This window comes from Lagopus muta, chromosome 6 (genome assembly GCF_023343835.1).
Source record: "Lagopus muta isolate bLagMut1 chromosome 6, bLagMut1 primary, whole genome shotgun sequence".
In the NCBI taxonomy this organism is placed as follows: domain Eukaryota; kingdom Metazoa; phylum Chordata; class Aves; order Galliformes; family Phasianidae; genus Lagopus; species Lagopus muta.
In genome coordinates, this window is record NC_064438.1 from 11,245,745 (window position 1) to 11,262,002 (window position 16,258).

The following is a 16,258-nucleotide window of genomic DNA, read 5'->3' on the forward strand; positions in this document are numbered from 1 at the left end:
AGTTTAACGAAATCTGCCCTCTGGCAGAAAACTGTCAGATGTCATTGGTCAGACCTGAAATGAGGTGACAGAGTTAGAAAAACCAAGACCTCTCATAACAAATGCTGATAGTTACCTTCTTCCAAAGGGTCAACTTGGCTAGGGAGCATAACTCCTCTCCTATTTCTTTCTTCTTCTACCCCTCACTGAGCTTCTGAGGCAGCGACTGTGTCAGGTTGCACTTTATTTACTTGCTACTCTCAATTGCTTGTGAGTTTTCCAATTGTTTTCATACTTTATTTGTTACTAACGCTATGTCCCTTAAGTTTTACAGATGGCATTTCCAAGTCAACTGAGTCTACATTTTGTGAAGTTCCCAGTAAGGTTTTTTAATACCTCTCTGAAGAAAAAATATCTGGCATTCTTTGATTCTATCAAGATGCTCTCACTACCCCACAGCATCCACACATCAAGACCCTACTTCAAAATCCCTGATCAGAAAGCGAGTTTACTCAGGTGAAAAGGATTGCCACAGAGGATCTCATTAATCAGTACTAAAGGCTGGTGTCACTCAGAAAAGGGATATTTTCTGCAGAGAAGAGCAGTGAGAGTGAGAGGTACAGAGTAACTTTCACATGAGGATAAATAAACACACTTTTTAACCTGGATAAGAGACAACTGAATGGAATATAGCAGGGAAGATGAACAGGAAATAGCATTTCCCCATCCATTATAATACAAGATCTACGGGATACCTACAAGGTTCAAATATAAAGAAGGAGATACTGTCATATACAACATATTGCTAACTGCTTATCCCCACAGACCTTCCAGCTGTCAATTAAAAGGTTCAAGAGTGATCGGATATATTCGTAAATGATAATTCTATCAAGGTCCATTAAACCCAAATGTACCACCTCTGAATCAGGAAGCCCATTATCATGGGATCATGGGAAAGTGGAAGAGTACATTGAGGAAATATTACTTGCCCTTTCCTTACATCCTTCCCCAGATCACTCAGTATCCATAGAGACAGTATACCAGTACAGCACTATATGTTCATTTATATCTGACACTTAAATCAGATTTCCTTAATACAAAACTTCTATTAAAAGGTTCATAAAGTACACCTACAGGTTTCAGCAGAATCCACACTGATCAGCAAACTTTTGTCCTTTCAATATGAGGTTGCTATGCATCTTTCTACATAAACGGTAACATTCATTAATTTGTTAGAATTTTACTTGATAGTTCTACAGCAACAAAAATCTAAAAGCCCACTTCTACATACACACTTGTTTTTTTTCATACAATCTTATTTGTCTTCAGTAGAAGTTTTATCTCACTAAAAATCTCCATTAGCAACTAAGCTGGGACTTGAGTCTAAAGGAAATTTGTCCCTGACATCCTGTGTCAGAAGAGGAGGCCTTCACTTCCAAGCAGTGATAAGGTTCTTCAACATAGAGACCTTTCAACTACAGTGACAGATACTGTATTCACTAAAAAAAACAATTACTCCTATAATGAAAATCAACAATGAACATATCATCCAAAGTACAGCAGACAGAAAAAAAAGGGAAATTTGTGGAAAAAAAAGAAAACCTTCTTGTGTATTTTAGTTTATATTCTGTTCTACTGTTAAAAAAAAAAAAAAAAAATTACACAGCATTTGAAAATTAACACATTTTAGAGTCATCCATTTTCTTATCACTCTTTGTACAACTGAAGAACGCCTTCCTAATGTGTCCAGCAAATGTACTGCTGTTTCCAGTTCCTTATTACTAGCATCGTTATCCTTCTTATCCCTTTTTCTCACAAACAGTTGGTACTATTTCATAGTATGATATTCAAGCCACAGTTCCACAGAACAGTGTATAAATGAGCTGTCCCTCTTCTTTCAATATAGTGCAGAATTCATACATTTAGTTCTGAACTGTTAGTCTTAGAAACATACCACAATAAGATATATATATCTTATTTTATAAATGTACAGTCAAGTATATAACGTGTATGATATATATGTGTGTAGATGAATATATCTTACACGTATATGATTGCCATAACAAATTCATTGCATGTCTGGAAATATACTGCATGTATCCTTCTGAATATTATTTATAAAATGTTTTCAACAATACGGATAACTTGATTTATATGAAAGGTTAATTACAATGTAATTTATAGTTGTGGAGTTTTAAGAACTAGAAACGGTAACAGTCAATAATTTTTAACACTAGAAGCAGGCTTGATTGTGATAGGTGTTGCTGAAATATGACTCCATGACCAAAAGACCACAGCAATAAAAATGTTTCCTTTTTTCTTTTTTTTTTCTTTTTTTTTTTTTTTTTGCTAAGTACAGCTTTAATCCTGCCAAAACTCACATGTACATAATTTAAATAATAACATACATACAGTGAGCAGTCTCATCCATTTCCACACAATTAAACTAAGCATAAAGCTCAGGCAATTTAATTTCAGAATCTGGGAAAAAGTATTTCATAGCAAGAAAAGTCAAGATGATGTAAAACAATGTAGTTTAATCTAGACTACATGTTTGGTCTAGCTGATTATATCAGTATCATAATGTCTTAATCAAAAGAAATACGTACAGTGGGGCTCAGTAAGTTTAACTAAAATAAATAAATGTTAGATGTATGCATATATATATATATATATATATAAATTTATTACCTTCCTTAGAAAATCAGACAAAGGAGTATGCAAACACTGACTATTGAAAGTGCTTATGAAATATTCAGTCATTCAAATATCAAGGTAACACTTAATTTAGAAGATCAGATTAGACTTGGAGGTGCAGCTTATGTAATGTTACACACTTGAGAAACGGCAAAACAAATACACCTGTCTGATTTAGAGATCTAAAACTTAGAGCTAAGCCCATTGTTGGATCATGGAAATAAATATATTACAAGAAAACTTTATATCCTGTGGTATATTTTCAATCAGGACCAATTTCTTAAGGATTTGGGTGTAGGGTCTCTGCGTTGCATTGTTTTGCTATGTTTTGTTGGATGCTTTCATTGGTTTCACTAATTGGAACCAGTTGATTCTTTTTCCTTTGTATTGATTTTTAAAATCCTAGAATTAACAATGATTCTAATGTATCATAACACTTTAGACCTTAATCGTACAGTGGGTCTTTTGCTTGTAGCTTTTGTTTGAGTTTTAATTAAGAAGACCTTGCATCTCAAAGCCTGAGCTGAGTTTTTAATTGCCAGTATGTATATCACACTGACTTCAAAAGAAAAAAAAAATATGTTTATAACAAAGAGCACAAAGGAGAGCTTTGAAATGTCTATAGCCATACAAAGTGACATAATTAAAAACCTCTGAGTGCCTCTGTGATATAAGACATATATATTTATTTATACATATTTATAAAGCAGACTGCTATATACCCCTAGAATTCACGAAAAAGAAATTTCAGCAATTACACTGAAGAATAATTTGTACAAATCCCGACTGCACTGTTAGCAAGGGCTACAGTAAACCTCAGATTTATTTTCCTCGAAACAGTCTTCATATTTGATATATTGCACCACAAGACACCCGAAAGCTTATCTGTGAAGATAAGTTTTACAAAATAGAAACAAAAATAGCATTTAAAATGTTTTGTAAATCTTGCATGTTTTAAGAAAAAAAAATTAATTCACTGTAAAATCATGGAAACCATAGTTTGCCTGAGGATTCGCTCGCACAGAACACTCTCCCAAGACTATCGCAGAAATGGATAGTGTTAAACTGCCAGATTCAAACACTTGTGTCTCACTCTTCTCTTCCAGATACTAGTGCACATACATTAAATGCTCCTAGAAAACACCTCCTTCAATCTGCCCGGTGTTCTAATAACAGGAATGACTATCATTTTCAGGCATGTTTACAGTAGATCATACAAGGAGACTATCAAGTGAATGAAGCTGGTTTTACTCAATTCAGCATTTCCTTAGGAAATGTCCATGCTGCTTCTCACCTATCCAAATATTTTGAAGTCTTTAAATGTGTATGATGTGTACATGACACATGAAATAGGAGATACAGGCTCTTTTTTAAAAAGTAACAAATGGAAAAGGAGATGGAATAAGTAATCATGCAAACCAACTTCTGCATTAGTTATATTATATAAAACTATGAAATGTCAATCAAACAGAGGACACTGCACAAAGACAGTGACATTCAAGTCACAATGCCTATAAATGTAGAGTTGTAAACACCACCAATGGAAATCAGAGAACTAACCTGTTACACAGTAGCCGATGACTCAAGTCACTCTTCTGTGAGACTACTAGACCAATTCTGACCCTTTCACAAGAACATCATTGCTGAAGTTACTTAAGGATTGACCTTTCTTATTTGATCTTCAAAGACCCTGCATGCTGAGAAAGACCATTGCAGGCTATTTCAGTGGGACAACTGCCTGATGCATGCAAGACTGTGCTATTTTAATGATTTATATTTGAAACAGAAACAGAAAACTTAAAACAGACTCTGCATGGTGATGAATGATGCTACTCTGCTTAGACACCGCTGCTGAAGGAAAACTAGATATCTAAGCAACAGCAATGCAAGCTGCGAGGGCAGAGGAGGATTGTGCGCAGAACTCTGTGTACCCAAATACCTAGAAGATCAGAAAAGAGCTCCAAACCACTCTGTTTATTCAAATTCATGATACCGAACATTAGAATGAAAAGTGTTTCCTGTTGCTAATTGTCATTCAAAAGACCAACGCTGCAAAAGTTGAACATAAGCCTAACAAATTGCTTGCATACCTTAAACAAAGGTATTTGCATGCACACACTGGCCAACGGCATACAACAAAACGATTTGCATGGGTGGCTGTGTTGTTGTTTTTTTTTTCCAGGTGAGCAGGTCATTTAACTGAGCTCAATGGCTTCACAGACCTTTGAAAATTTGACCTATGTGTTTCATTTATAAACATATCAAATGAACAAGCAGACTTATTTAACCACTGGAATTTGGCTACTAAGCATTCTGCCAAATGCTCCTCAGAGGTTCATGCAACCTCCCTGAAGTCGATGGCTTGTCTGGCTAGAATTCAAGGAAGAATCTGGACCATTATCAGTAACTGAAATCCTAGTAAGGACACTCAGAAAAGGCAGTTTTACAAATGAAGCGCACTGTGTAAGAGTAATTGCGAACGGGAACAATCCCACTTCGAGAAAAAATAAATGAGTCACTGTTTGTTACTTCTCTATTGGCTTCTATTGTTTGAATTAATAGATGGACCTTATAATTATATCCTAATTAACACTATTTTGTTCTAAATATAGGAGGTAAAACAAGAAAATACCATTTTTACTTGTTTCTCTCAGCCAATTATTTTTCTTCTCATCTTTGTGCTTTTCAAATACAAACAGAAACAGTTTGTGTCACTGGTACATTTTTTTTCCTGCTTTCACCCTTTCTTCTGGCACTGATTCTAAGCAAACTGCCTTTCTGTAATCAAGATGCAAGTCTTTCACTAGAGGGGGAGGGCTGTAGTCAGGCAGACACAGAGGAAGACTATGTGCTCAGGTTATCTGTAGCAAGAACAACGCCTTCTCTCTTAAATAAACAACTCCCAGTAACAGTCAGTGCAAAGAGCAGCTCCTCGCAGGACCACACCTCGCTTTCTTATAATCAAGACTTTTTCCCTAATGACCTCATTTACTTATTTTTTACTGCACTGCTTCTTACTTTTTAGTTAGGCTCTCAGTAATATGGATAGAAAGTCTGCACAAAAGCCAAAAACATCCACGAGTTAAATCCATTGATTTAGAATCTGATGAAAATTAAGAACCAAGATATTTGATATCCCAGAGAAGATACACTTTAAGAAACAATTCTTTTAGACTTTAGCATGCCAATTATCTAACTGGATATTCATTCAGAACTACAGAAGTTAACTTTATGACTTTGGAAGTCTACTACCTTGAACACTGTAAAGTTTTATTTTTTTAAATGCACATTTCTTTTGGTAGATTAAAACATCTCTCTGGTTCCTCTGCTTTCCTTCAATTCCTTTTTGTATCTGGATTTCATGCTGCCACTGGATAGACGGTTTAATTTATTTTCTTATTGAGATTATTTAAGGCAGACAAATGCTACTAGGAGTTAATACGAGGCAGTATGGTTGCTGAAAGTGGTGTTAGCAGCTAGGAGCTAACCAGCCTGGAAACAGTGGCTAGGCAACTGGCTCGCGAGCCAAGACGAGTCCACCTTCAGACCCACCACTGTTCTGCTATCTAACTCCGTGCCTTTTTTTTTCACCTAAATCTGCATGGAAGTTTGAATACTGTAAGCAGAAAGCATTACGAAAGAGCAATCGTTATTCATCCTCACATTTGTGTCTGCTTTTTTCTGTATGTTTGGCAGTTCAGGAAGACTGCAGTTACATTACCAAATATTCAGTATTGAGTCTTACTGGAAGTCATCTAGTAATGGAAAGGAATACTGCAGACATTCAGATCACTTAAGGCAAATTTAAGGGAAAGTTTCTAGGGATTAGAGGCAGGACGTTAGTTGTGAAACTAACCAAATGACTGTTTACACACAATTATGGTGAGTTAGGTAATTCTTTTTAATACAGATAACATGCTATACTCCTAGATGAAGTAGCTGAATGAGTTGAAAATCCTTCCAAGTGTGAGTGAGAAAGCTTTGTAGGTAAATAAGAAAACAGTTTGGAGCAAGAACTCTGCCAGTTCCCTCTGCAGTGAATATGCAGACTAAGAAAATGGGAGGAATAACACAGATAAAAGAACTGCTCTCCCTCTCTTTTAGTTATTTTTAACAAATGAAAGCTCATGAAAAAGGTTTTTGTGCCATCTAAAAGAATAAATAACATTATCCAGCATTGTTAGAGATCCCACATCTTTTAATTTTGATTCACTAATACCATTCAAGCAGTTTCTTTTTAGAGACTAAGTAGCTATATTGTGCAATTAATGGGCCAACCAGCGTTCAAGGTTTTCCACATTATGAAGCGACAATATAGCTTTAAATAAATAGTCATGTCAAGACATAATTTTGTTGCCTTTTTCTGTCACTGTGAATTTTAACACATTTCTGTAAAACTATATGCTATATTTCTGTCACTTATATTCCTATAGGATTTCTTACCTCTCTCATTTTCATTGTCGTAATTCTACAAGTAATATCCAACAGGCAAACTAAACAGATTTTGGTCTTGAGTCAGTTGCAGGATTGCAGGAACCAATTAAAATTTATTTAAAGAAAAGGGCAAGCCTTTCATCTATTTGCATAATAAAAAAAATTGAACTATCTTAAGCCTCCCTAGAGAAAAATTAAAACCCTAAGCTTCTACTGTCATACAAGAATATCTTTTTTTTTTCCCTATTAGTAAAGATTTATTAATATAACGGTTATTATTCTTTATTTCCACATATTTGTAATTGATATGTAATAAAATTATTTCAGTCAAAAGAAATCAATCTTAGGTACCTTATGTACTCTTCAGAAATGCCTTTTGAGCCCTCCTCACAGTACAAAGAAAAAACAAACAAGCATCGCCTTTAAAATTTGCTTCTAAGTCAATAACACTGAATTTCTTTTGAAAAAGAAAAATGAAAATCCATGAGAGAATTGATGGGTATGGAAAAAACACTTTTAAGTTTTCTGCACACTCTTTAATAGTCAAAGTTTCACTTCTACTAGACTGCTGATACAACAAATCTTGAAAATACTGGAACATTTTATCTTTATAAGCAATAAAACACCCACTGACTTCAGTGGGTCCAGAACTACATCCAGGGCTTCTCCTGCCCCAGAAATAGCATGAATATAAAAAAAGATTACTATTATTATTTTTATTTTTAATTTTGAATGGAATATTCAGAACAGTAATTATACAATGACTCCCTTTTATATCCTGAAAGTAATTTATGCAACTGTGAAGAAACAGCACCAAGGGCAAGTAGCTCCACATTTTGAAAATGTTTATTCCTCTGGTCACCCAAGTACCTACCAAGTGTCAATGAAATAATGTAACTAACCCAGTGTTTGCAATTGATTGTTATTTCTACTATTCTGAAAGGAGCTAATTCACTTTAAAAAAAATATGTGTAAACGCTTCAAATTGGATCTAGTGAGATACCTTTAATTTCTCCAAGGAGATCACTTGTGTTTAATTTTTCCATCTTCTCTTTCCAGTCTTTAGAGAGTAGTTTTTCCATGCAGGATGAATCTATTAAAAAAAAAAAAAAAAAAAAAAAGGAAGAAACATCAAATATGTTCTTATGCATCAGGAAAAATGGTGCCATCTTCATTTTACAGCTTTTCCCCTTATTCTTGTTGGACCATAGTTTCAAAAGGAAATCGGCTTGCAACCAGAGTTCCCATTTAACAGCATTTTAAATCCGAACTAATTCCTCTGAGGTTAATGGAGTTACTATGGATTTAACGAGAGTCTAATTGAAAGAAAAACTTAGTTCAGGATTTATGCATGCTAACTGCCAATTTACATGCATAGATTGCCAATGTATATACAAATTCTGTCTTTTTCATTTGAAAATGATTGTACACTCCAAATTATACATGAAGATTTAGAAGGGTTTTCTGGAAATTTGGCACACAGTGACATCTGAAACCCATTTTTATACCCATGTCAATGCGAAAGTTATTCATATAACATCTCCATGGAATTCACAAAAGCATTCTACATATTCAGTGTTCACAGCATCAGAAATTTTCTCGGTACACTATAAACAACATGCAATGATTAGAAGATCTGCTTTCATAATTCGAAGTTCAGAATATATTTCAAAATTTTGCCCCAGCTTGATAGCCCTTCCCTACACAAAACTGTCACTGAAGTCATTACACTTAGGAGAAGGTAGAAGACTGTGTAGCAAATCTCATATGATCAGACTTCAATTTCACTACAAAATTTGATATTGAGCACAGCAGACTCTTCGCCAAAGTCTAAAGGCTTTTTGAATTCTTACACTGAACTGACTCTGAAGTCAAAATACATAACAATCCAGTTGATTTTCAAGATGGGTATTCTTGTGGTTAATGTCATGATTCAGTTTTATGATTTTAAGAACCTCAATTCAGCTTTATTAATGGTCACTGAGAAAACTTTCCACACAACTAAACACCTATCTTCCCTCCCCAGGTAGTAATAACAAAGTGTCCTTTAAATGTCATGCATTTCTTTCATTCGTACACAGGTTCATGAACAAAGCCTATGCTAAAATTCTTGGAATCACTTAGGCTCAATTTATCAAGATATGAAGAACATTATTTAAACATTGTTGCTGAAATGAATCTTTGCAAAGAGCCCTTCTTGTAAGACCACATACCACCCTGGGGGTGCCGAGCACAGTGGTTCTTACTTGAATACACCAAGACTACACTCACTCTTTAGTTTGTTAGAAACCCCCAAAGCAAGCTGCCATTTGCATTAAGAGGAAATCAATTTACAAAATGATTTCAAACTATCCGAATTTTGACAGCATTTGCACTGGTAGCACGCCAGCCACTTGAGAATTGACACTCCAGTGAACAAGAAGGTAGAATTTAGCCTCTAATATCTTCTGTTAAGTTACTGACAGATTAAGGCCAAATTTTGGCTCAAATTTCCATGTCAACAGTCCCACTAGAATCACTCACAGAAGTAACACCAAAAACAAAAAACCCAAATGAAGAACGGCAACAGAAATAGAATCAATATATCGCATAACAGTGTGTTCCAACTCAGAGGAGTCCAAAAAAAAAATCGGAGAGGAGAAGCATTCAGAGAAGTCATAAAGGTTTGGGGAGATATTCAAGGAAGTAAAAGGTCATATGGCTGCTTATGCTTTAGGATTCAAATAGCTTCAGCTGAAAATAAATCACATTAGCATCACCCATTTGGAAAAAAAAACAAAAACAAAAACCAAAACAACAAAAAAGCAAAACCAGTTGAAAGCAAACCAAACTGTAACCACCAGAAGATCAAAGATCAGGTTTTAATTGAAATACATTCGCACTATGCAAGCCTCTGTGTAAAGACAACACAGCTCGTAAATGTTTTTGAAGTTACATTTCAGTAGAAAAGCTAATTTATTTACTAATTATATCTTTCTATGAAAAAGACAAAATTAAGGAGCTCTAAGTTGCAATAGGCAATGTTAAAATACTTGTTACATAATAATAATTTACTTTTAACAATAACAGACACTTATTACTTTTATGAGTTCTTGCCTGATAATAGAAGAATCAAGAAATAACTATCAATTATCAATAGAACATTATAATTTGTCTTTTTTTTTTTTTTTTTTTTTTTTTTTTCTGTGATACCACCATTAGTTTAAAGAGATGGTTTTGTTTCTCCTCTGCCAAAATCTCAGACCCCTCATCCCTGGGAAAAAAAAAATTATATATATATATAAAATATATATATATAAATATATATATATAAAAAAATTATATTATATATATATATAATTTTTTAAAATTTTTTTATATATATATAAAAGGAGCTTTGGAGTTTTATTGTGATGTTTGCTATAGGTTATATGTACTATTGCATTTTAACTTAGATATTTTCCTCAATTCATACAAATATGGAAAATCATTTACATTTCAGAGAAACGATTCTAGAACATCACAAGAGTTGGTAAAATACTTCCTTTGAAACACTTACTTTATACCCTGTCTTACTTTGTCTAAGAATATGCTTGTTCATCCATAGAGTTACTATACTGTATAAGGGCAAAGAGAATATTTCTGAAGACAGACAGAATGGAAAAGATACAATCATGTTGCTACTTACAATTCTTATTTCTACATATGACTGAAAAAATATGTAAGAATTGTTTTCAACACCTCTATGCTGTTCAAATTCTACCTTACACCTCTGACCACACAATTTATAGCACTGTATTTCATTACTGGGAATATTGCAAGACCACGCAATGAGCCTTTTAATAACATTGTAAAAATAGCTCTTTTGAAATTCCTGTACATTTTCAATTAGCAGGGTTAACCTGCATAATTTTTAGAATTTAAAATTGTGGTATATGTTCAAGCTCTCTGGAGGTCCTTTGCATTAGACACAAACCTAAATATAAAGGCTTATACTTGAAAGGCACATCTCCCTTCAAGTTTGGTATTCAGTGTTCACAAACACACATTTTGAAAAGGCTTGAGAATAAGAAAGGTTTTTTTCTCTTCTTTGTGTGCTGAAAATTAATTTTTACACAGATATAAAATCTACAAAGATGTCTTCTGACATCAGTGAATTGTCTTCATCCATATCGATTCATTTTCTGATTTGTTTCGTTATAGAAACCAAACAACGACTCAGAATCCAGCACTGAACATCGATGAAGCCCGAATTCACATCTGCACTGCATCACTCTCCCTGCACTGAGGCTCTGCTTCAGAACCATTACAAAATCTCGTGGATCCTAGCATTTGTGAAATTCAGGGGTGTTCTTGTTAAAGACAATTATAAAGGAAGCAAAGAAAGAAATTAGCATTTATACATTTTTAGCTCTTCTCACTGACTTTATAAACTACAGTTGGGTTTATGCTGCAAAGCCGCATATTTTGTACTGACACATGTAGGATCAAACTCATGCAAGTTGCACTGAAGGAATTTATTGTATTAGCAACACAGAGACTCTTGCCGTTATATTCTTCCATTGTTTCTTTCGAGGGCAGCAAACAGGTTAACAACAATTACACTGAGATGACTCAATGAAATAACTGTGTGTTATTTTGTAGCACACTTTAATACATACTAAGTTAGCAATTGAAATTGTACAGTAAGGGATTTTAAAGCGCTGTGAGGATCTTACTACATGGGAGCTTTGCAGAGCTGGATGAGGATTTTAAAAGATAAATAAGCAGAAAAAAAGAAAAAGCCAAGGGAAAAAAAAGCCTAGGTGTTAGATGAAAAGGATCTCTCCGCAATGACAAAGCATCGATGAAAAGAATTAACATTTGTCCATTGGGTAATCAATCAGTCATGGAATGGATGGAATCCAGCTCTTTGTAGCACAACCAGTGATGAAGAACGAGTGTGTTAGCTATCACAGCCAAGCTCTCAAGTTCTTCCAAGTAAATGAAAGTCATCTTGTTCCTATCAAGGATAGCTTTTCCCTCTCGTCTCTTCCTCACTCTTCCTTTTTTTTTTTTTTTTTTTAATTATTTTTTTTTTTACTTCAACAAGTTAGCAACTCCCTCTGTAGCTTACATGAATACTGTATGATCTTACAATGGTCTGCACCTATCCTCATTGATTTGGGGGGTGGGAGAACATTCCTCTTTTTTTTTTTTCCCTTTTAATTCACTGAAGTAGCCTCTTATTACTTTCTTTGAAATACAGATAAGAAAAAAAGTGCTCATGCCATGTGTGTGTTTTTGTTTTTTATGGTAAAGTCATACATAAAAGAAAGCCTAAATGTGAGAGTGCAGCAGCAAAACTTCAAAGCACTGACTGTCAGACATTATTATTTCAAATCAGCTTTGACTTTTTGAGACTTAATAAAACACTATAGTACAGACTGGCATATTTATAACACCTATACCAGTGATCAACTGAACTGTCTTATTCTTGCTACTGTGCAGTGCCTTGTTATTTCTTTTATAATAAGCTTCCCTGAAAACACGTTGTAACAATACTGAAAACTGATAATTATTAATGATATGAGTTCTAAAACATGACTTGTTTTGCATACAATTCTTTTTGAATATATACATTACTTTGTGACAGAAGACAAAAGCACATTGATTTATTAATAATGATTGCAAATGCATAGCAAGTTCATAAACAATACAGAAATATAATTCAGTCAAAGGTATAGGTGACATTTTCCTACATGCATTTGAACTGTTACATCTCATGGAAAGAAGCACTGGAAAAGACAGGGTAGGGGAATCAGAAGAGAAATCAGACATCCTACAAGGGAAAAGGTTTGAAAACATGATCGGATGCTCAACAAAAGGAGGAGAAACTTCCCATCTACATTTTAAAAGAACAGTATTGGAATCAGTGGCATCTATGTCTCTGCTAAACATGAGAAGAGTATGTACACGCAAGCTTTGAGACTAAACAACAATTTGCAAGCTCCTCCCTCTCTAACATTCGTTATTCTCTAAGCATTATGTTTATATTCTCTCATTACATTTATTTGCCTTCATCTCCGCAGGAGAAAATGTGTCTTTCAGAACAGCCTTTGTCAAATGAATTCAAATGCATCATTCAAGCCTAAATCATGAGAAAAACAGCAAAAGTGGAATTACCCTGTCAGCATCTATGAAATCTTTGCTAGAGAAAAGGTACTGTTTAATGGATGTTAAATGAGATTATGAACACCTAGGGACAAGCATATCTGTGCTTACAAGGCCTTCCTCAATGGAAGAGCAGGTTTTTCTTCCCCCCAGATCAAATAACCCTCAAATAAACATTACAGCGCTTAGCATTTTGTTGCCATGCTTCCTATTCTGCCTTTCCATATCTCTTTCCACACCTCAAGTGACAATGTGTGTTTCTCAAGCACACGAAGCTTAAGTCTTGCCATCTAAACCACAAGAATACAAACCGCTGTTCATCTTCAGAGAGTGAAAAATCTAGTCCAGAATAGAAAAAAAATGACATAAAATTAGTACTCTACTAGTGTTGCTGACTGAAGCACAAGTATAAGTTAGATTTACCCTGGCTGATGTTTGACACAAGTAAACTAAAGAACCAGGTCCATTGGTGTAATTATGTAGGTTGCTCCGAAAGTAGTGCCTCCTATTTATTTCCATGGAAACTACAACAGATGCAAAGAGCACAATAACACTGTTTGACAGAGAAAATTCTCAGCTACAAAAGCCTGCATGCCATGCTTGTAAAAATCTGCATGGCTATCCAGAATTTCATATTCTGTCTTTCATATCACTGTTGCCACTGCTGAAAGACACCACCCATCACTTCACTATGCTCACTTTTGCTGATTGGTCTCCATGAACATTCAGGAAGTGCCAATGAATGTCAGTAGGAGCCATTTTTTTTTTCTGCATGAAAGAATTCAATGATACATCTTTGTTTCACCTGCACTTCCATGTCAGATGACATTCTCTGTCAGACTGTCCCTCTGCTGCCATCTGTCACACAGCAACAACATGTAGCAGAATACAGGTGGGAAGGTTCAACCTGTTCTGCCATACCTCCAATGTCCACCTTTGATGTTGTGGGCTAACATAAGAAAATAAGAGGCATTACTTTCAGAGTAGTTCCTTCTTTCACTCGAGGACCTAAAATTTTTGGAATGTTACTAAAATAGATTTTTTGTTGCCATAGTTACTTTTTTTCTTCTTTCAAACATAAATTATCCTTTTCTGTTTCAACAAACTTTAAATAAAAGAAGAGAAAGCAACAATACAAAACTAATCAAAAATCAGCCTGAAGGCTCAAAATCCATACTTGTAATGTACTGGCACTGTTTCCTGCTCATAAGCAGCTTGGCTCCAATCTTGCTGTCAGTGGAGAGGAAGGTCAGGGGAATCTCATCTCATCCTTCTCAATTTCCATGCTCTTCTCCTAAAGTAATTAATTGTTGTGGTCTAACAGAAAATTAAAATACAAGGCACTTCAGCCATGCTGTTAGGTAGCAAAAACTAATTTCTTTTGCCAACATTTTGTTGGTGGCATTCTTTTTTTTTTTTTTTTTTGGGGGGGGGGGGGGGGGGGAGAGGGGAAGGGGAAGGAGTGCTCTTGATTGGTTTGTTTTTTATTGAACAACTTTTCATAAGCCAAATTCTTGGAGAACAGGAATACAGTCACAAGACAAAAGTAAGCAACCTGACGTTGAGAACAAGAAAATATGCTAATCCTTTTTGTTACATTGATTGCAAATTATAAAGGATTTACTCCTAAATTCTACACTTGTTCCTGCCCTAAAGGAGGAAAGAAATCATGGCCAACGGCTTATTCCCTTCTCTCATAGTGACTTGTTTCTTTTCACATCTTTGCCTTGGCTAGTTAGGTTGTGATATCTCTGGCACAGACTGCTTATCTCACAAGCATGTTGTTCAGTACATTTCTGATCGTGAATCACAACAAAAAAGAAAACCAAAAAGTTCCTGTAGTACAAATAAGTCTTCCTAGCTATGTTTATAAGCAAAAGCAGAGTAAGCCCACAGTGGAAGTTTTCTTGCAAAAGCAGCATGTCTGCAATCTGACTACCTAGCACTACAGTTTTGTTTAGACCAGGGAAACAAGCGAATCTGCCAACTGCTGTACATTTTTTCACAGCGACAAGATTTCCACAATATGATAAAATTAGAACTGTAAGAGCTTGGAGAGCTCTCTTAACTTTTAATTAAAACTCTCCAAGCTCACTAAAAATAATTAGGCATTAAAATGTTCTGGTTTTCCTCTGAATTCATTTGCACCACTTGAATGGTCTAGATCTTGCATGAACCAACAGACATTCTAAACAGAAACACTGGAATGTAACTGGGGGTGATTTCCAGACCTGCTTTCTATGATGTGGCTAGTGGGAAAAACTGTAGTCTGAAGCTTGTACCAATTCTGCCTAAGATGGCTTGTTTCAACAGGACTTCACCAGTGCAAAGAGCATCTGCACAGAACACTGTGCTCTGTGCAAAACTCTAGATAAAAAGAAGTTTGAATTTCATGTAAAAATAAGCCAAGATACAGTCCTGACCTTTATTTTCATTTATTTATTAAAAAGCAGAACCTTTAACCTTGTAAATGTTTTTGTTCTCTTAAAATAACTCATACAATGCTATATGCCACACTATTTTTAGAAAAGCAACGAGAGAAAGCATGCTTTTCCCATACAGCAGGGTACTGATATAAACATCAACACAGATGCTCTGTGAGAGAGAGCTGGACTTCTCAAGCACTTGATCATTAAGGAATGCACCAACTGTTTTAGATAATCTCGTGCCAGCTCCAGTTCTGCTCCACACTCCCATTTGGGAGTGGCCAATCTTGTCCTGCTCCTAATTTTTCATTTTACTCACTCCTTCATTCTTTTTTCCCTTTTTTTTTTTTGTTTTTTGTTTTTCCAGAACAGAAGGAAAATGACATTGTGTGCCAAGCAATGCAAGACTAGAATCACTTCCCCAAACAGAGCAAAACTTTCAGACAATTAACCCTCCCCTCTTCTTTCAGATAAATTACTAAGTATAAAATGCAATCTGTTTCCTTTGTTTACTCAATATGAACAATTTGTAAATGACTCAAGGATAAAATTCAGAAAATGTTGTGCTAAATTAGAACCATTATAAACAT

General features: G+C 34.9%; 1 protein-coding gene across 14 annotated transcripts in view; it reads right to left on the reverse strand.

Moving 5' to 3' along the window:
• The window catches only part of SOX6 (SRY-box transcription factor 6), a 371,963-nt gene that overhangs the window by 163,523 nt on the left and 192,182 nt on the right, over positions 1-16,258 (reverse strand). For all 14 annotated transcript variants that reach the window (XM_048947792.1, XM_048947789.1, XM_048947795.1 and 11 more), the window contains one exon: positions 8,114-8,203. In XM_048947792.1, coding sequence (XP_048803749.1) covers positions 8,114-8,203 — 90 coding nt within the window. The remainder of the gene's footprint in view (positions 1-8,113; positions 8,204-16,258) is intronic.